Raw genomic sequence first — 21,682 nt, forward strand, 5'->3', positions numbered from 1 at the left:
TTATTAACTTTTACTACCATTTTTTTATACTACAGTGTTTTTCATTGTTTCTCTGAAGTGTGCTTGTTAAGAGAAGTTTGTGTTTTCCATCGGTTCCATATGGAAACTATTGCTGCCTTCCAACTTTAGTGTTTGCCCTTTAGGTGAAACCTAAATTTTTTCACCAGGGTTTATTCAAGCAGCATTTTCAAAAACAGAATTAGGCTCTAAGCCATGCCCCTTCAGTATGTAAAACTTGTGTGTAAGATGATTTTACTCCGATAACCTTCAGTATGGCTTTTTCCAAATTCTGCCTAAGATAGTATCTTTCTAGTATCACTCAGTTTTGTTTGATTGTTGTTGCCCAAAGCTTTCATTGATCTGTGAGGAGAGACCAGCCTGGTGGAGGGGAGGAAGGTGGTCCTGCTGGGCTGCTGCAGATTTGGATTCTGGCCCTGCTGTTAATTAGCTTCGTGACCCCTGGCAAGCCAGCCTCCCTGGGTCTCTGTTTCTTCATCAGTAAAACAAAAGGCTTGGGAAAACAAATACAGGCTTGGACCAAATGATAAGAAAGGTCACCCTGCCTTTTTATGTTGTGTGATTCTATGAATGGCAACACATTGGGATTCCTTACCCTTCTCAACGGGTGCCACAAAACTTCTGCTTACTCTGGGGGCTGAGAGGTGGTGTGTGGTGTGTTACACTGAGGCCATTTGAGGCATTTGTGCTAACTAGGCAGATGTGGGAGCCCTCCTACATAGGAGTTTCTCCCTCCTTGCCTCCCTTCCTCTGCTCCCTTCCCCATCCTCATTCCTCCCCTCCCCACCCCTTTTCTTGCCTGTTCAATAGAGACCTGCTTGCCTTCTGCTTCCCTTAGTGCATTAATAAAGGTGTGATGGTAACACAACCCACTAAGATTGGTTACCATCTGGGGTTGTTCAGCCATCTCATCTGAGTTAGCAGTGGGGAGAGAGAGCTTGAAGGAGACTGGCTTCATGATGAAATAATGGTCCTTTTGTCTGTCTCTTGCTGTAGAGATGGTTTCATGTTTCATCTTAGACCTGGGCCATTGTGGTGTTTTTACAAGCTCAGTACAACCCTGCTTAAAGATACAGCCTTTTCTTTAAAGGACCTGGCCATAGTGCCACAGGCCTGTTCTACTTACTTCCCTTCCCCACCCCAAAGTTATAACTTCCTATATATAGTAAAAACCCACTGTAGTGTGTGCTGTTTAATTGGGTTCTCTGATCAGGGTTAAAATGTGTTCCACTGTATTTATTTTGCAAATGTTTATAAGATATGCCTCATTTCATAACCTTCCAAAATGTTTTCCTTGTGATTATATAATTAGTAACACCTGTAAAACATTGCCTTTAACCATGTAGCTTCTTTCATTATCTTTTTGATTCCATGTTCTAGTGCCGCCTTTTGATGAACTGGGATTGGGAAACTGTGCCAAATATCTTGCAGTACTGTACCCAGGTTTAGCCTCATAACCTTAATTAGATGTGGAATGCTGAGAATGCACTATTGTTTTTTTTTTTTTTTTTTAGCTTTTCTAACAACAGTGAACTTCTGAGCACTTCATTAAAAGTTATAGAACATTCCTTGTGTCTTCAGCATTTAGTTTCCCACCATAGTTTATTCAAAGAAAATTAATGTAAGGCTTAGGGTACCTTAATATTAAGCGGTCTGTTTGTTTGAACACAAGTTACCTCTTTTGTCAAGACACAAGTTATATTCCAACTTTCAATGTTTAATTCCTCTTCTCTCTGTTTCTTTTCTCCTTAGAAACAAGTGTTGAAAATGTTAAAGGCTGTGCTGAAGAAGAGCCGAGAGGGAGGAAAGGGAGGCAAGAAGGAAGCAGGTATGTGTGCAAGAATGAGCAGCTCAGCCATGGACAGCGGGCAGCAAGCTGCTCCTCACCCCAGGCCGGATGGATTTGTTGCTTTGGGAGTGGGTCAGAGAGGGTTACCTGGGTTAGAACAAACAATGTGCTGGAGGCTATGAGAAATGAAATAGGCCAGACATGGTGACCCACACCTGTAATCCCAGCATTTTGAGAGGCCAAGGCAGGAGGATTGCTTGAGGCTAGGAGTTCCAGGACCAGCCTGGGCAACATAAAGAGACACTTTCCTCTACAAAAAAATTTTAAAAAATTATCCGGGTATGGTGGCACATACCTGTAAATCCTAGCTACTTGGGAGGCTCTGGCAGGAGGATCTCTTGAGCCCAGGAGTTCAAGGCTGCAGTGAGCTATGATAATGCCACTGTACTCCAGCCTGGACAACAGAGCCAGACCCTGTCTCTTAAAAAAGAAAAAGGACAGGAAACATAATTTTGAACTTTATTATGAGAAGTGACTTTGAGAATTGAGTTTGGGTTATAACCAAATCCTTTCCCAGAAACTTTAAAGGTTCATAATTTTAATAGGTCATTCAGATCTGGAGGGAGTCAAAGTTAAAGACATTGAGGGATAGCAGGTGTGTTCAGGAATTTGGTTTCTAGAAATCCCATTCCCTTTCCCACATGATTACATTTTATATGTTTGACCAACTGCTGGCTGACTGGTCCTCATCGTTTGGAGTATCAAATTTTACTCCTAACAGGTGGAGCCCCACTTAATGCCAGACTGCTTGTTTTCATTATAATGAGAACTACTTAATTTGGCTTGAATTTCATTCTTGTTTGTAGAGTTCTGGTGCATATTGTCACTGTGACTTTAATAGCATTACATTCCTTGTGCTAACCTATTCTAGGATTATTTTGGTGAATACTCACTGGTACACCATTTTTCTCTCGCTAGAGAAACTATATATTGTCTACCTGTATTGCACAATAAAAATATGTTAGCATGAATTGACTTGCCTGAAATGTTACATTTCACTCTGTAAACCCGTGTTAATCCAATCTCCTTGGAGAATGACTGGTTTTCTGAGTTACTATGTCAAATAACGTTTCAGTTTTAATTTCTGTTTTAAGAAGTATGCTTATTACTAAAGCATCATAAAATTATGGTTAACTCTTTAATTCAAAAGATCTTGCAGTGCCTTGTGATAATAATGTCTGTTGTTTCCATACTTATATAAGAGAATAAGTGGGTTTCTAACGTTTTTGGTTATATAGAACCTAGACAAAATTTATTTTTCTTGCTAATTATCCCTTAAACCAAGTCTGCAGAATGACAAACTCACCTTAAAAGTAGAGCCTTTATTGCAAGGCTGCTGTTAAAGCTTCTCATCAATGCCTGGGTGAGCAGACACCAAAGAAAAGGAGAAACCAGTTTTTAATGACCTAAACAGGAGACCATAGTTAACCTTAGAAAATCAACCCCTGGCTTTGAATAATTAATTAGAATTGTTACTCTGGAGAAATTTCGTTCACAGAATTTCCATCCAGGGGGACATTCACCCTCTGCTGGGTCAAGGCCAAAATGTCTTTCTTGTTAGTTTTCTGAAAGCTGTTTAAAAATAATAACAACAAAAAACTTTTTCAGTTTTGGCTCATCTGTCACCAATCATGGGAACTTTATTTGCTTCTTTAGAAGCCTTTGTAATTTCCAGCATAAAGTTACCTCCTAAGCTGTCTGTTGGGGTGGAACTGCCAACCAGTGGGTTATTTTTCTCAGGACCAGGGTCCCCAAGCCTAAACTCACCAGTCGGTAACAGTTCTTCAAAACAGGCCTACCATCCTCTTTGACCAGTGCCATACTTAGAAGAAATAGCAATATATTAATAATCTTCAGCACCCATGCCTTTCAGACACACCAGACAGGAACATAATTTGCATTTGAAACTTTTCCAGTTTCAGAGCGTGTGATTTTGGGTTTATTTCTCCCTTTGGTCTTTAAAAGCAACTATTGCTTTTTCTGAATCATTTCTTCATAATAATTTCCACACTATGGCTTTTTCACTAATACAAACCAACTTGAAAGACCAATGGGAACGTTTCCCATAAAACATCTGCATGGTATGTGCCTTTTTGCTCTTAACTAGAACCTGGTTGTATTAGGCTAGCAACAAAGCAGATGGAATTTTAAATCCTGATAAAGTTATATCACAGGATTGTTGGGGGAAATACTTGGAATTTGACCACTCATATGTTGAGTCCATGCCAGTCCTCATTATATAAGTAAATCATAGCTAAGATTTTCTATAAATTAAAGCTGGCTAGTCTACCAAGACTGCTCTGAAACTTAGGTAATATCTCCTGCAATATGGAAAAATTTTGCTGTACTGTTTCCAATTAAAACCAGTCTTTGTTGCAAAGACATAAGAAAATTCATTCCCATGTACTTGAACTCATAATCATAGAAATTTAGGAGACATGTCTAAAAACTTGAGTTCAGCTTTTCATGTCCTTTATAGGTTGTTTTTGCAGGCAATCTTTTACTACACTTTTATGTTAAACCTATTTTGAGAATTTGGAAAAATGCAGTAACTGAGATAAACTTAGTATCCTTCAATGGAAACCAAATATTTTTCAGAAGCGTTGAACAGTTGTTATTCCCTCATTTATCCCTAAAAAAAAGTTATCACCTATATCTATAGGTAAAACTTTAGCAGGTATTGAATTCAAACTATATGTATATAAGGATATTTGCAATATTATGTTTGTTGGTTCTTATTCTTTTGAGACAGCCTGTGTCTTTTGAGACAGACAGACTCTGTTACCCAGGCTGGAGTGCAGTTGTGCACCATCTCCACTCACTGCAACCTCCGCCTCCTGGGTTCAAGCAATTCTCCTGCCTCAGCCTCCCGAGTAGTTGGGATTATAGGCCCGTGCCACCACGCCTGGCTAATTTTTGTATTTTTGGTAGACATGGGGGTTTCACCATGTTGGCCAGGCTGGTCTTGAACTCCTGACCTCAAGTGATCCACTCGCCTCGGCCTCGCAAAGTGCTAGGATTACAAATATGAGCCACTGCGCCCAGCGGATATTTGCAATATTATGTACAGTGAAACTTAAACTATTGAAAATCATTGAGTAAACTCAAAATAGCAGAATTCCTCTCTTTTTTGTGATTATGCATTTTTACCTAGGAAATGCTTATAGCTGGGCAAAAAGTGTTTTCAGAAGGCAATAGAGGCATGGTGGAGAATGTAATTTTTAAAACTTTACCATGTTTTTTTAGAAAGCATATTCACCTTGTTCCTGCTGTTCCATCAGTGCAAATGAGCACTGTATTTTTCTTGACCTTGAGTTTGGCCTAAGGGAGCAAAAATCAGTATTAAACCATAATACAGGGAGAAGGCCAGATGAGGGCATCTTATTTTTTTTCCTCTCCCTGCTTTATGTTAGGACCTTGATCTAAAATAAGCAAACGAGGTGCTGTGTTTATTTTTGAAGCTCTCCAGAGAGGCCTACAACCTTTACCACATGTTTCTTAATTTTAAGTGACCTTTACTATCAGAAAACATTCATATTACTACTATTAAACAGTTACTTAGTTTTAAAAATTAAATAATTACTAGACTCTTAAGAGTATTGTGATATTAAATCTGGACCTAGTAGGAGTTTACAGTAGATATAAGAGCCACACTGGAAGTTAGTATCTTTCTGTACAGCAACACTGTTTGGAAAATGAATAGGAAAAAAATTCCCATTTTACATTAGAACAAAAACTTTATCAACCTAAGAAGAAATATGTGCAAGCTTTTTTTTTTTTTTTTTTTGAGACAGGGTTTTGCTGAGTCACCCGGGCTGGAGTGCAGTGGCGTGATCTCGGCTCACTGCATCCTTGACCTCTCAGGCTCAAGTAATTCTCCCACCTCAGTCTCCTGAGTAGCCACCACGCTACCATGCCTGGCTAATTTTTGTGGGGTTTTGTTGCTGTTGTTGTTTTTTTAAATAGAGATGGGGTTTCCGCCATGTTGCCCAGGCTGGTTTCAAACTCCTGGGCCTACACAATGCACCCACTTTGGCCTCCCAAAGTGCTGGTATTACAAGTGTGAATCACTGTGACTGGCTATGCAAGCCTCACATTAAAGAAAATAAAACTTTATTGAAGGACTTAAAGGAAGACCTGAATAAGTAGAAGGAAATACTGTTTTTCTGAATAAGCTGATTCATTATTTTAAACCATCTAGCTCCTCCATAATTATGTAGACATTCCATTTAATCCCTAATGAAATCCCCAATTTTTAAAGAAGGCTTTTTTTTTTTTTTTTTTGAGTGGTTTTAGGTTCACAGCCAAAATTGGGAGGAAGGTTCAGAGATTTTCCCCCACACATGCATAGCTTCCACCATTATCAACATTTTCCACCAGAGTTGTGCATTTGTTACAACTGATAAACCTACGTTGACACATTATTATCACCCAAAGTCCATAGTTTACATCAGGTTCACTCTTGATATTGTGTATTCTGTGGGTTTGAACAAATGTGTAATGACATATCTACCATTGTTGTATCACAGAGTAGTTTCATGGCTCTAAAAATCCTGTGTGTTTTTTTAAAACACTACAAAATTGATTCAAAAATCCATCTGGAAGAGAAAGTGCTTAAAGGAAAATCAAGGACAATTTGAAAATGTGAGGCAGGTGCATATAAATGGCCGAACCTGGTTCACGTGCCTCGGATCTAGCTACATGAGAGAGCCCGGAAGAGTGTGTTTGGACTTCTTGGCTAAGATTTGTACAAGATGGACTTTACTATCCACCACCATATGCATGGTGGAGGATTCTTCAGTCATAGACATTGGGCAGGTTCCCTCCCCTTCAAAAACTAAGGAAGCACAGATATCTAATTGCAGCTCATTATGGTAGCTGTTACTACCACATAGCGAGTAAATGGCTCAGCTAATATTTTTTTTTCTACTGGTCTCCAAGAAATGAAACATAATTTGATCTAACATCTGTGATGTAATTAAAGCTCACAGTTGGTAGTGTTTCTGTTCTTTCTTTAAACCCTGGAGATTTTGTCCTTACTCTGGAAGCATTAGGTGGTCAAGGCCTCTTGCTCTCTAGAGAAGGCTGGTCTACTTCTGTCCCTTCTGCCTTCCACCAGTCTTCAATCTGTAGTGTTTTGCCTGCTGTAATTCTCCTAGTTGTTCAGTATTGGTGAGGAAGTAGGTTCAAGCTGAGGCAGAACAGCAAAGTTCAGTGAACTTTTAATTGCAGTACTGCCTCAATTAAAATACAGAAAAAATATAGACTGATTAAGGAATAGTTCCTTAATGTGCCAAAATAATAACTGTTTATATTAAGTCTTTTATTTGTAGTTAAATTATTTGTGCTTTTTTATTTTTCCCCAGTAGGGGGGCTTAGTTTAAAGCAACTTGTTAAAAAAAAAAATTTTTGACCTTTACCTTTCTCTCATTAAAACCCAGGTGGTTGGCTAAATACACTTGTAATGATGTTAATTAAGGCATTGGATAGTCTCTAAGCCTGTGTGTGTACTGAATTAATCTATTAGCTTTGCATCTAATTCTTCACTTTGAATTTCAAGTAGAAGGAAGCTGTTTGCCTCTAAAGTTTAAAAGCCATTGATGTGATTGTTAAACTTGGTATTTTAAGCCATTCCAGGCTGCAGCCTGGCTTTCAGTGGTACCTTCTAAACATGCCTCAATACAAATGATGCTTTGTTTTATGTAGAAAATACGAAGCTGCTTTTGATTATTCTGTGCTGCCACTGCCCGTTTTCTGTGGTTGTGGACTATTTAGGAATTTAGTGCAGTGACTCTCTTGCTGAGCTATGGATATTTGGTATCTTCTTGTTAACATTCTCCAAAAGTGTTTCCCAAGCAACAAAACAAGCAGAAATAATTAGTATAAAGGTATTGTATTTTTCTTTACTGGGGCATTTAAACAAATTCTGCAAAATGTTAGAACATGATTTAAACATAGAATGGGACTTCTGTGTTTTTTTGTTTTGTTTTTTGTTTTTTGAGACGAAGTCTCGGCTCTGTTGCCTGGGCTGGAGTGCAGTGGGTGCCCTCTTGGATCATTGCAACCTCAGCCTCCTAGGTTCAAGCGATTTTCCTGCCCAAGCTTCCCAAGTACCTGGGATTACAGGCATGTGCCACCACACCCAGCTAATATTCGTATTTTTAGTAGAGGTGGGGTTTTGCCATGTTGGCCAGGCTGGTCTCAAAATCCTAACCTCAGGTGATCTGCCCACCTCAGCCTCCCAGAGTGCTGGGATTACAGGTGTGAGCCACTGCGCCCAGCCTGATTTTTAATAGGAGCAGGAATGCTGGTTGTTCCCTCTGGTTTGATAGGTTCCTTCATCAGATTTTCTTTGTTGTCCCTCATGTATGTCACAAAGTCAAGAAAAAGCATGGACTTTGAAATTAGAGGACACAGACTCACATCCCTGCTCGATCACCTCCTATTTAACTTGAATTTGGACAGATTTTCTTAACCTTGATTAAACTACCTTATAGTTGTAGTGTCAGGGTTGAATACGAATACCTTTCTGCAAAAGTGTTTTAGCTTGACATTTGGCCTCTGCTAGATATCCAGTACATCTTTTCTTTCTTGAGAAAACTGTGTGATACCTTAAAGAACTAACAAAACCCTTAAAAATATATAAATAAAAGATATACCTAATGTTAAAGGACGAGTTAATGGGTGCAGCACACCAACATGGCACACGTATACATATGTAACTAACCTACACGTTGTGCCCATGTACCCTAAAACTTAAAGTATAATAATTTAAAAAAAACAAAACTTCTTATTCCTTTTCTGTTATGGAGAAGACAGGACTGATCTCAGATGAAGAGTGATGTTCTAGAAGCTTCTTTCCATGACTTCCTATTCCCAAATATTCTGGCATCTCCTCTGGATACTAAAGGCTCTTCTCCCAGCTTCAGCCTTTCCCCTATAACAAAACTGGGGAAGCTCTGAGTCATTTGTCTGCCCTGTGGTGGTTTATGCTTTCAAAATAATGTATTTTACCTTTTAACCTCTATGAAGTACTTGCATTTTATGGTTTTCTCTTTATGAAGTTAAACTGAAAGGCTTTTCTCCTTGCTTAAAGGGATTTCGGGAGTTGGCAAGCAGTTTCGAGAATAGATTTCTAAGTACAGTTTATAAAATGTTATCTCAACACATCCTTTGTGAATGAAGGTCTTTATATATGGAGGGCCCTTGTCCCCCGACCTCTTCATAGATTTTCCATGTGTTTTAGGGAAATATAAAGGATGAAAGAGTTAGGGGAAGTAGGGAACAGATATCTACCGTTTTATCATTAGGCACCTACATGTAAGGCCCAAGCTGGTTTCATGCTGAACTGCCTGTTTTCCTGGTGGGGGGCGTACTTGGAGAAAGCTCTGGACCCCAGAGGAAAGGGAATTCAGTCACCCTGGACTAATAAGACCTTTTTGTGGCATAAGATCTCCAGCAAGGCACCACCTATCTGAATCATCATAAAGCATGTGATAAAACTCTCAAACAATGCTTCTTTACTTGAGCTGCTTTTTGTATGTGTATGTATAAATGCCATAGGAAGCTAGATCAGTAGTAGGCAAATGAGCAATTCCGAGTTCATTTTTAAATTATCAAATCTAATTTTATTTCACAAATTTTTATTAAAACTCCTCTGTAAAACACAAAGGTCTTATTTTGTACAGACTTAGTTTTCAGAAAGTTCCATGTATATGTAACTTAATTCCCATAAAAAGTTTCATCTTTGCTTTTCCATGTTTTCTATTTGCACTTCCTAGAAGGGGAATTCTAGGAATTCCTACAGGAAAGTAAAAAAGTTGATTTCCTATAATCTACTGGCAAGTGTAGTTCCTGAGTGGGGAGATGGGCTACAAAGGATTCTGAAGTAGATTGACTTTTATTTCGTGGCTGGTGATCCAAACTGAGTATTCCTCATAAGAGTCTTAAGGGGATGGTGTGTTCACCAACCAGTTGCCTTGCAGTTAATGAGGGTGGACATCAGGTGACCAGCTGGGTAGCCCTAGCTCTGGATCAGCATCAAATTGAGAAACCTTATTCACATCCAGAATCAGAGTTAGAAAGCAGCATCTGTGTGTCTTCTCTCTCCCACTCCCCTCTGTCCTTTTAGGGGCAGGCTAGTTATAACTCATCAGCCATGAAAATACCATTGTTCTTGTCCTGTGTTCTGGTGACCACAGTGCAGTGGGTAAAGGTAAAACGAGCAACTGAGCAGCTGGTTTTAATTCTTCACACTCTTAAAGTTTGTCAGGGAGTTGCCCATTTTTAAGGTAGTTTGGAGCCTTCAACTGCTAGATTTGGTACATGGTGATGATCTTTATGCCCTGGGATGTCATCAGGAATGATGTCTCTGATGTGAGACATGCATGGAGGTGGCTGTAGTGGTTTGAGATCTTGTCTGGGTTTTTGTAGATCACGAAACTGGCTGATAGCAGAGGCTAAGAGCCTGGAGGTAGACTCCAGGTTAAGGATGGAAGAGAGCCACCTGCACACAGGGTCTTCCTGATGATTGTGTTTTTATTTCACTTAACAAAATTAAGGAATTTATGTTAATGCATTGTTTCTTTGTGAGGGCTTGCTCTTCACTCCCCACTAAGCAAATTTTCTATATGACTTATCTAGAAAGCTTCTTTCCAAGTACGAGATGTTAAAAATATTTTGATTTTTGATAGTACATCTTTGTGTTGTCTTAGTTTGCTTGAGCTGCCGTAACAAAGCACCATTGACTGGGTGGCTTTAACAATAGAAACTTATTTCCCCTCACCATGCTGCAGGCTTGAAAGTCTGAGATGAGCGTGCCAGCATGGTTGGGTGCTTGTAGGGGTTGCCCTCTCCCTGTGTTCTCACATGGTAGAGACAGGGATAGCAAGTTTTCTGGTATCTCTTCTTATAAGAGCGCTAATCTCATCATGTGCTCATGTAACCCAACCATCTAATCTGACCTCATCCAACCTAATTGTCTCCCAAAGGCCCCATCTCCCAAATACTCTCACATTGGGAGTTAGAGCTTCAACATAGGAATTTGGGGAACACAATTCATCTATAGCACTTTAATGTTGTTATTATAAACACGATACCCTGGAGAATTGGCCATGAAACACCATTATTTTATGTACTAAGGAAGAAAAAAAGTCAATCAATTAGAATGTTTATTACACTTAAGATTTTCTTTAAACTACTAGAGAAGTAAAAATGAGAATATCAGTATTTGAATCCATGCCTAATATTTATATACTCAATGTACAAAATTCGAAAAATACGCTGGGCCCAGTGGTTCATGCCTGTAATCCCAACACTTTGGGAGGCTGAGGCGGGAGGATTGCTTGAGCCTAGGTGTTCAAGACCAGCCTGAGCAACATAGTGAGACCTTGCCTATTAAAAAAAAAAAAAAAAAAAACTGGCCAGGTGTTGTGGAACATGCCTATAGTCTCAGCTACTTAGGAGGCTGACATGGGAGGATTGCTTGAGCCTGGAAAGTCGAGGTTGCAGTGAGCTGTGATCACACCATCACACTCCAGCCCAAGTGACAGAGTAGTAAGACCCTGTCTCCACAAAAAAAAGAAAATAGAAAACACTCATAATACTTACAAGCAAATAACCCAAGATATTCTATATTTTTTGCTTTATCTGTTTTAAATACAATGTCATTTTTTTGTATAAAAAAATGCCTAAGATTTTATTGTACCAATGTACCATGGTTTTATTTGGGCCCATTTTGTTTCATTTAAAAAACCCTCTGGAAAATACATACCTTGGTATGAATTTTATTTTAGAATATGTTTTCAAGCATGGAGTTAATAGGGAAAGGAAATGAACTTTTTATAAGCTGTTAGTGCCTCTTGCCAAATTGTTTTCTAGAAAGCTCATGTTGGTTGCCACCTGTATAAGCAGTATGTGAATGTGCCTGCTTGCACAATTCCTATTACTAGGGGGTATTTGTGGGTTTTAGTAATCTTTGTCACTTTTATAGGTTAAAACTTGCACTTCATTGTTTTTAATTAGCATTTCTTTGAGACTGGTAGACCTCTTCCAGTATTTATTGCTCTGTTACATTTCTTCTTCAATGATTGTCTTTTTCATGCTCTTGTACTTGTTTTTTTCTGTTGGGATTGTGAGGGGCTTATTAGTTTTGTTCTTCCCTTTTCCTAATGTGGCTGTTGTGTATAGTAATGCAAATTTTCTATATGACTTATCCAGAAAGCTTCTTGGGGAATTTTTACTGAAGTCGCTGATGGTGAAACTGCCTATGTTCTATAGGTAAAAGTTTCTCTGCGTTGTTAACATTTCATGTTTGTGCTGAGGCTAGAGATCCACTAGTCTGATTGGCTTACATTCAAGAATTTATAAAGAAACCAAAATAAAAGCATAAAAGCAACCCCATTGAGTCATCAAGCCATCCACAGTACTTGATAACATTCTGTCTTTGTGCACAGCCAAAGATGTCAAAGTTCCTCCTCTACCCAGATGTGCTGGAAGCCTGAGTCCTGGTAAGTTCCCAACAGTAGATGGGGATAGTTCCAGCAACATTTCCTTAATAAATTGCTATAATCATAAGTGCAAACTTTTATCCATGGCTGCATGTTCTTAGATTATTATGTGTAGAGATTCTTTTTTAAACTATGATAAAGTAATGACATTTTGAAGTTTTAGATCTAGGAGGATCTTAGAAATTGAGTTCAATTTCTTGCTTGAGGAAGACCTGGAAAAAGAGGCATTGAGCAACTACCCAAAGTCGTATAGCTAGTTAAAGCAAAGATGGACTCAGAGTGTAGTGTTTGTACGTTAGTGGTTTATACTATGTCTCCGGCTGGCTTCCTTTATTATCTCACACTGAGTAAACATAAAGGAAAACATATCTCTATGTTATATCTCTATATCTCTATCCCTGAGATAGAAGATAGAAAATTTTCTTTATAATTTCTTCCTTCAGGGATGTTCATTTTGTTTTTTTTTTTTTCCTTTAGATTTTTTTTTCTTTTCCTAGAAGGATTATTTGTGAGATTCTTACATGGTCTTGATCTAGACTGAATCACTGAGTAGACAGGGTCTTGCTTTGTCACCCAGGCTAAAGTGCAGTGGTGCGATCATAGCTCACTGTAGCCTCCAACTTCTGGATTACGCAGTCCTCCCACCTCAGGCTCCCTAGTTGCTGCGCTACAGGCGTGCAGCTCTACACCTGGCTAACTTTTAAATTTTTTGTAGAGGTGGGGTCTCAATATTTTAAAGCAAAGTTTTGCTTGGTATCCTTGAGACTGTCCTAATTCCATCCTATTCTAAAATCACTTGTTTTCGTAAAGCCATTCAAACTCCATAAATGTAATAGTGTACACAATTATAAAAACAAAACCTATATGATGGTATTAAAACAGACACTATTCCTATTTCTTCTCTGCTTCTCTTTTCGCTCCCCAAAGGCAATTAATGTTAACAATTTCTTAGATGATCGTTCAAGATATTTTCTGTGCTTCTGTGCATATATGTATGTGCATATGGACACACATCAATACATATATCGATCCTTAAGAAACCCCACATGGACTTTATAATACATCTTATTCTGTAAACTACTATGATGATTGCATTTTATACATTTTTTTCGTATTGGCACATATCGATATATAGCCTTCTAAAAAGTAGCTCAGTGTTGCATTGGGTAGTTACAATTTATCTCATTCTTCTGTTGATGGACACTTAAGTTATATTTTTTTGTTTTTATTACAAGTCAGTTCTAGAGTGAATCTCCTTGTACATAACTGCCTGTGCTTTCATAAGAATAGTTGTAAGAAATTCTGTTGGGTAACAGGTTTGTTCATTTAAAACTTTTCTAGGTTTTGTCAAATTGTCCCTTTGAAAGGTGGTAAGTTTACAATTCCACCAGTAATATAAGAGAATACTTGTTTATTCAAATCCTTAGGTTATGATCAAACTATTTCATCTTTGCCAGCATGAGAGGCAAAAATTGTGTCTGTTTTTAATTATGCAGTTCTTTAGAATGAACTCAAACACATTTTTATATGTTTATGGGCTATTTGAAACCATACTTCCTGGGTTTGTATCCTGGCTCCACAGTTTATCAGCTGTGTGAACTTGGGCAAATTACTTAACCTTTCTGTGCCCTGTGATTCACTTGTGAGGATTAAATGAATTACTATTTATAAAGGGCTCAAGCCCATGCTTGGCATATAGTATATGTTATGTCAGTATTTGTCAAAAATTAAAATTTAAATTTCTTACTCTCTCCTACCTGTTTGTTTACCTATTTTTGTCTTGGGTTCAATAGCTGTTTTAATATTTTGGTAAGTGGTTAATCATCTGATAGCTTACTAGCTAAAGTTCTAAGCAAGGCAAATGTGTGTCTTGTTTAATTTTGAATTATAAAGCCTGAAAAGATATATGTAAGTCATCCTTTATTTTTTATAGGATTAAGTGAAGGATTTTGTATCAGTTCTGTAAATTTACTGTTGAAAACTAAGAGGTTACAAAGCAATATTTCATGGAGGTCAGCTCTCTTTATTTCCCTGCTTTGTCTGTGAGTTTTGATTCTACTAATCTGATTAAACCTCTTAGAGCTACATCCTTAGCTCCAAGATTCTGAAGATTAGAGATTCTGGAGGATTTTTTCCCCCTCCATCCATTAAATTGTTACCATGGTTATTGGACTCCTCCAACAGTACCTCTAATCCTTCTGATTTCTGGAAGCAGTATCTTAAGGGTGAATAACTCTGCTGGTTTGGTTTCAAAAAACTTAAGTAACGTAAGAGTCTGTTTGAATATGCCTACAGTTTTCTTTGAATAATTTTTTCTGAACCTGTTTTCTTGCCTACAAAATGAAGTTAGTATTGCTCTGTATCATTAAGTAATTATGAGGGTTAAATATTTTTTTAAAAAACTTCAGGCATGATAGTGTTGAAGATACAGGGTTGTTTTGTTTTTGTATTTTTTTAAACCTATGGTATACCTGCTTTTGGGAAATGCCCATTAAGCAAGGAACAATAAAATATATTTGTAGAGATATTTAAATTTATATTGGGGGTTTTTGGTACTTAAATGTTTGGGGGAGGGATGAGATAATGCTCAAGATATTAGAAACCAGAAGGTGAATCTCAGTTCAGCAAAAAGTGAATCTTTTGGAGAAAATATGATAGCACTATGAGAAGTTGTTGTTTTTTAAAGAGATGGGGTCTCACTGTATTGTCCAGGCTGATCTTGAATTCCCGAACTCAAGCGATCCTCCTGCCTTAGCATCCCTAGTAACTGGGATTACAGGTGTGAGCAACCTCACTTGGCTGAAAAGTGTGTGTGTCTTTTTTTTTTTTTTTTTTTTGAGTGTTTGCTGTGTTTCAGACAGTGTGCTGCATGTTTATAAACAGTTACATCATCAATAGCTTATTAATAGAGGTCAAAGTACTAGCTTAAGACTACATAGTTACTGAGTGTCAGAGCCATGGTTTGAACCTAGTTTGTCTCCAAAGCCTATGTTTTGGGCAGTATAGCAGCCAGGCTGCTTGGGTTCACCTGCATCTATACAATGGGGATAATAACAGTATCTATGTCCTCTCCATTGTGAAGATTAAATAAATTACAGTGCTTTGTTGACAAGGGCTGTCCCAAATCAATAGAAAGGGAAAGGGTGGGCGGAGTTAGTGGAAGGTTGAGGGAACCCATCACGGACTCAGACAGTGCCACTTAGGGTAAAGCCAGTGCCCGCAATAACAGTTTATCATGCTCATTAATTTGGGATTTCAAAACACAAATGAGAACTCACACCTACCCACCCCCAAGTGCATGTCTTCATCATGTAAAAAGTAAGTTTCCTTTGAAAATATCCTTTTGCCCCTATTTTTGTTTGTTTAGACAAATATCTAATTTATAAGAAGTGCATGGGAGGGGTTTTAGAAGTTTAACAAATTTTTAAATGAGAAAGGGTAGTTTGGTAGTCTACTTGAAAATGTTTCTGGGAGATTCCCTAAAAACATAGGATTTTGGTGACCTTAGCTTCTGTGTTCCTACTGCCACCCAGAAAAGGGGCAGGGCTCTGCAACCCCCGGGACAAATGGGCACCCCATGCCTATACCTCCCTCCCTGAGCTAAGTCCCAGGGCATCTGGGCCTTGCCTGGAGACTGGGCTAGCTCTGTAGGCTCGGAGAGCCTGGGGAGGGTGTTACCCCACCTCTTGTATTTTGGGAGACAGGGAAAGTGAACAGACTTCCCCTTCCCATACCCCTCAGGGTGGTTTCCCTACCAGTCAGGCTTACTGCTTCTAGAAGAGAGCAGAGAGTGTCAGGGAGTGAGACTGCATTTCTGGGCTTAGAAGTAAAGGATGTGAGACTTGTTCAGTATTTGCCATCAGTACAGGGAAAACCAGGAGAAAGCCTGGCTCTAGGACCTGGAGGCTTCTGCCTCGTACGATCAGAAGGTGGATAGATCTTCCCACTCTAGCATGGCTAGAACTCTTAAGAGTCTGTGGTGCTCCATCTCTATTGATGACCCCAGCTCAGTAACTATACCTGGTATATTTCCTATGTAAAATCTGTACCTTGAAGGCAGAGCATTCTGAATAAAGTTGGAAAAAGAATAGCTTTGCAAAGATTGATGACAGACTGGTTCCCCATAGGCCTAGGCTACGCATCACCCCTTTTTCCAGAGCGAGGGCCTGGAATGAAGACAGTTCCTCCTCTGCCCCTGCAGCCTGAGATTTGCTTTGGCTCCTTGAGGTGGAAGAGGCTAAGAGTGCAGCTGCCCAGAGCAGCTCTATGTACAGCCCGGCTCCTCTTGGGTTTCTGATGCCTTCCGTGGCACTGTGCCCTATCCCTCAGCCAGCCAGACGGCCTCCCAACTCCTGACCAGCAGGTAGGTTTTGGAGTGGTTGGTTGGTATGGTATTGTGATTAGAGCAGCTTATGGTGCCAAGGTGGCAAGCTAATTTTCACAGGCTCACTCCACCTCGGGCTCCCTGTGGGAATGGTAGGCCAGGCCCAGCAAGCCATGTCCCACCACATCCTCCTCTCAGGAGGAAGGGCCAGCTGTCGAGCCAGCAGCTGGTCCATAGCATGGCCTTATAACTGTATAAAGCCAGGCATTGCCCGTGAGCAGAGCTGGAACCAGAGCTTCAGTCAGTAAGAGGGAGGATTATCTTCAGGAGAAGACAAGGAAGAAAATTGGCTATCTTTATAGTTGCACTGTCATAACCAAGTGTCCACATTCAAAATGTATAGTGTCCATCCCTCATGTAATGGTGGTTTCTGGCCCAAAGTGAGACTGTCCTTTCAATTAGAGAAGGGTACAGAGATAGTCTAGGTGGGAAGGCCAGAAATGCTGGCTGCTTAGCCACTGGGACCACCTGTTCTTGCCCCACTGCCATCTAATAGGGCCAAAGTAAAGGCTGGCTGTGGGTGTCTGTGGATTGAGAATGTGGCAGGGACTGGTGCTCCTACCTCCCTCTGGCCGAAGATGGGGTCTACCCTCTGTGTGCATGTCACCACCAGCAGTCATAGCTTCCCAAATGGAGATGTGGCAGGAAAAAGTTTAAAAAAGAAAACGGGCAACTGTATTGTGTTGGGGAGAAATTGATGGGAGATGAGAAAACAGTTTGGATTTTGTGTATGGGAGTATAGTTGTCTGTAACTTTGCTTATATGCTTTTTTTTCCTTTTGTATTTTAAAGTAAGTGAAAGGCTTTGGCTTGGAAAACCCTAGAGAGATTGGAGGGGTGGGGCAGAAACCTGAGGCTGCTGCCCCTTTATCTGCCTTCACGGTACTGTCCCCTTCCCCCAGCTCCTCCCTGGCCCCATGGGCCAGGCCTCAGACCTTCCAGCTAACCACTTCCCAAGAGCCACTTCTCTGATGTTAGCCTATAACCAAAGGAGCTGGGGGATCCAGGTCCAGTGACCAGCCCTTCTCAGCCCACTCGATCAGGGTGCTCCCCACCTGCAGGCAGGAGGCAACACCCTATATGCTACCATCAGACCCTTCCAGAGCCCACCTGCTGCCCAGCCCTGCCCTGCCCAGCCAAGCCATACCCTGCTCTGCCCCATCTGGGGGTGCCCTGCTCAGAGATGGGCCAGCAGGGCTATACTCAGCCTCCCTAGTAAACAGAGACTAAAGAAACCTCTGGGGTCCTGTTTTCTGGTCGTGTGATCCCAGGGGTGCACACAGGCCCCTTGGGTGTCTGAACAGAAGGACATGGGAGAGAGGGCCACACCCCTGCAGTCTTGCTCTGCTGGTGTAGCAGGCAGCTGCCCACTGCCACCCAACCCTGTACCGAGGGCTCCTGAGTCAGCAGATTAAGTATTTTGTAAATTGTATTTAAAATACAGGTTTTAAACTTGTTTAAAAAAAAAAAAAAAAGACGGTGCTTAGAACAGTGCCTGAACCACAGTAAGCATCTTACAAATGTTTGCTTTTATTATAATTTAGGTAATTTCTATACCATTTTGGCTTGCTTTTCTGCTCCTTTACACTCTCCTTTTGACTTTGGTAAGTGGTGGCATCTAGGATATTTTTGTTTCCTAGCTCACTTGTCTGTGTGGCAAACATGACCCTCGCCTTTCCATCTGGAGCAGATGGGGGAAAAAGCCATGGTAATAGGCATGTCCGTAGCAGAGTGCTGTAGGGACCGTTGCTGTAAACAGGCTTGGGGGATATGTGTTCACTAGGAGACAGAAGGGGGCAGGGATATGAGGCCTGAATGCAGGGACCTAAAACCAGAAACCTGTGTGTCTTCAAAGATGCATGCACATTCAAAGAGTCAGTGTTCACCTTTGGCTTTACAAGAATGGGCTCTACTGTAATTGTGTAGTGCAGTGATTCCTAAACCTGGCTGGTTCACCTAGGCCCTTGTGACTCAAATTCCCTTAAGACCTACCGAATTTAGTGTTGGGGTCCAAGCATCTATTTTTATTTATATTTTTATTCTTTATTTATTTAAGACAGAGTCTTGCTTTGTCTCCCAGGCTGGAGTGCATTGGCACAATCTCAGCTCACTGCAACCTCCACCACCTGGGTTCAAGTGATTCTCCTGCTTCATCTTCCTGAGTAGCTGGGACTACAGGCACCCACCATATGTCCAGCTAATTTTTGTATTTTTAGTAGGGATGGGGTTTCACCATGTTGGTTCAAGACCGCCAGGCTGGTCTTGAACTCCTGGCCTCAAGTGATCTGCCTGCCTTGGCCTCCCAAAGTGCTGGGATTACAGGCATGAGCCACCATACCTGGCCTATTTTTTTTTTTTAAATAACGATTTTTGAATGGTTAGCCATGTTTGGGAGTCACTGGTATGCTGTTTGTTCCTGTGTCTCCACAGGGCCTGCCCCCACCAGCCATGTTGTATGTGACTTTAAAAACTCTTAGAAGATCCCTCATTATCTAGTAAACTCTGTTTTTGGCAGTTACTGTAAAGATAAACTTGGAATACAAATATACAAGCAGATGAGTGAAAGGGTTCCATTAGAGAAATAACAAAGGAAGAGTATTTGATCAAAGTAATTTGTCAGTGTATTTTGTTTGGTTCTTATACTTATGTTGATTTCCTTGTCAACATTTGCTTATTTTCATACTGATACTTGCAAGTTAGATACACAAAAAGTAATAGCTATTGAACGTAATTTTCATGCTTAATTTACATGCCAATTTATAGAATTGTTAGAGGGCTCTTTTCCCAGAGTAACACTCAAAAAATGAATGAAGTAAGTAATTCACATTCCATTTTATATTTGAGAATTCATGATTAGAATGGAATGTTAATATGGTTAGCTGTAGTCAGACAATATTGACATTGTTGCTAAGATATTTTACGAGACATGTCATTGAGACTGCTGTTTGGAAAACTGAGCAGTGAATTTTTTTTTTTTTTTTTTGGTGCTGATGGTGGAATAGGGATAAAGTAAACAAAATATACAAGATGCATACAAATAAGATATAGAAAAATGCAGTCATCAGCCGGGCATGGTGGCTTACGCCTGTAATCCAAACGCTTTGGGAGGCCGAGGCGGGCGGATCATGAGGTCAGGAGTTCGAGACCATCCTGGCCAACATGGCGAAACCCCCTCTCCACTAAAAATACAAAAATTAGCAGGGGGTGGTGGTGAATGCCTGTAATCCCAGCTACTCAGAAGGCTGAGGCAGGGGAATGGCTTGAACCTGGGAGGTGGAGGGTGCAGTGAGCCGAGATCGTGCCACTGCACTCCAGCCTGGGTGACAGAGCAAGACTCCATCTCAAAAAAAAAAAAAATTCGGTCATTTCATTTTCTTCGTCACTCCTAGCTCCCCCCCAATACAGGCCTGGGAAAGACCTTGTTATATAGCCACATGTACACGGCAGATTTAGTCTGCTTTTTTCTAGAATGTGAGCTAAGTTGGTAGTATTTTTGAACATGTTTTTGTGGGGAAGAAACTTTAAATACTGCCTAGAAACTTTGAGGCATTTTTTCCCCCAAAATGATCCCATTTTCCTTGTAAGGAGTTGAAGTAAGATAAATGGTAGCAGCTCCCTTTTATTCTCTCCCTTCTCTTGTAAGGAGGCCTTTTGGCAGACAGCTTTGCTGACGGGACTGCCAGAGTTTGGATTTGAGTAGTTAGTGAGGGGGTGGTGTACTGCTTAGAGTATTGTTCTAAAAGTCTTTTTCCCTTCCACTTATTTTTCCACCCCCAAAATGTCAGCATGTCCAACATGACAGAATGTTCCTGACAATTATCACTCAGGGAAACATGACTTGCTAAATTATCTGGGGCTAAGTCAGACTTTCTTTAGCACCAAGCAATGCTCCATGCTCAGTATACACCTTGGTTAGGGAATATGCTATCTGGGACAGTCCAGTGTGGTACTGTGGTTAAGAGTTCTGACTCTGGAGTCAAACTGCCTGGGTTCAATTCCGGATCTGCCACTTTCAGGGTAGGGGATCCTAGGCAACTTAGCCCTCCTCCAAGCCTTGATTTCCTCATCTGCAGCAAGGGGGCAATGACAGTGTCATTTTAAATGGAATGGGGTGAATAATTAGTGTATTCAAGTTAATGTATTGCTGTGGTTTGTTCTCACCAAAACCTCATGAATGGCTTGGTGCTGTTCTCCTGCAACAAGTCAGAGTTCTTGCTCTGGGAAGACTGGGTGAGTCCTCATGGGAATGGATTAGTTCCAGAGAGAGTGGGTTGTAACAAAGCCAGGATACTTCTCAGCTTTTCCCCTCTTTGCTTGTGTCCACTTCCCGTTTGACTGTCTCTGCCGTGTTGTGATGCATGGGGAAGCCATGGCCTTGCCCTTCTACTTCTCAGCCTGCAGAACGATGAGCTAAAGAACTCTCTTTTCTTTATTAATTGCCTAGTCTCAGGTATTCTTTTATAGCAACTCAAAATGGACTTGATATATAGATGTAAAGTGCTTAGCAAGATGTCTGGCACACAAAGGAAGGGCTTAAGAACTGTCAGCTTGATCATCATTATTAGGGCCGATATACACAATGGGCATTGTGTTAGTCCATTTTGCATTGCTATAAAGGAATACCTGAGGCTGGGTAATTTATAAAGAAAGGGGGGTTATTTTGTCTCACAGTTCTGCAGGCTGTAGTGCCAGCATCTGCTTTGGTGAGGCCTCAGGAAGCCTTTATTCCTGGTAGAAAGCCAAGGGGAGCAGGCATGTCACATGGCAAGGGAGGAGGTGCCAGGCTCTTTTTAATAATCAGATCTCTAGTGAACTAATAGAGTGAGAACTCACTCATTACTGCTGGGAGGGCACCGAGCCATTCATGAAGGATCCACCCCCATGACCCAACACCTCTCACTAGGCCCCATCTAGTGCGGATTAC

The 21,682-nt window shown here is 40.5% G+C and overlaps 1 protein-coding gene across 7 annotated transcripts in view; it reads left to right on the top strand.

The window, feature by feature from the left end:
• The window catches only part of TANC1 (tetratricopeptide repeat, ankyrin repeat and coiled-coil containing 1), a 263,697-nt gene that overhangs the window by 95,217 nt on the left and 146,798 nt on the right, over window positions 1-21,682 (top strand). For all 7 annotated transcript variants that reach the window (XM_055108612.2, XM_055108615.2, XM_055108616.2 and 4 more), the window contains one exon: window positions 1,771-1,846. In XM_055108612.2, coding sequence (XP_054964587.1) covers window positions 1,786-1,846 — 61 coding nt within the window. In that variant the 5' untranslated portion in view covers window positions 1,771-1,785. The remainder of the gene's footprint in view (window positions 1-1,770; window positions 1,847-21,682) is intronic.

This window comes from Pan paniscus, chromosome 13 (assembly GCF_029289425.2).
Source record: "Pan paniscus chromosome 13, NHGRI_mPanPan1-v2.0_pri, whole genome shotgun sequence".
NCBI lineage: Eukaryota > Metazoa > Chordata > Mammalia > Primates > Hominidae > Pan > Pan paniscus.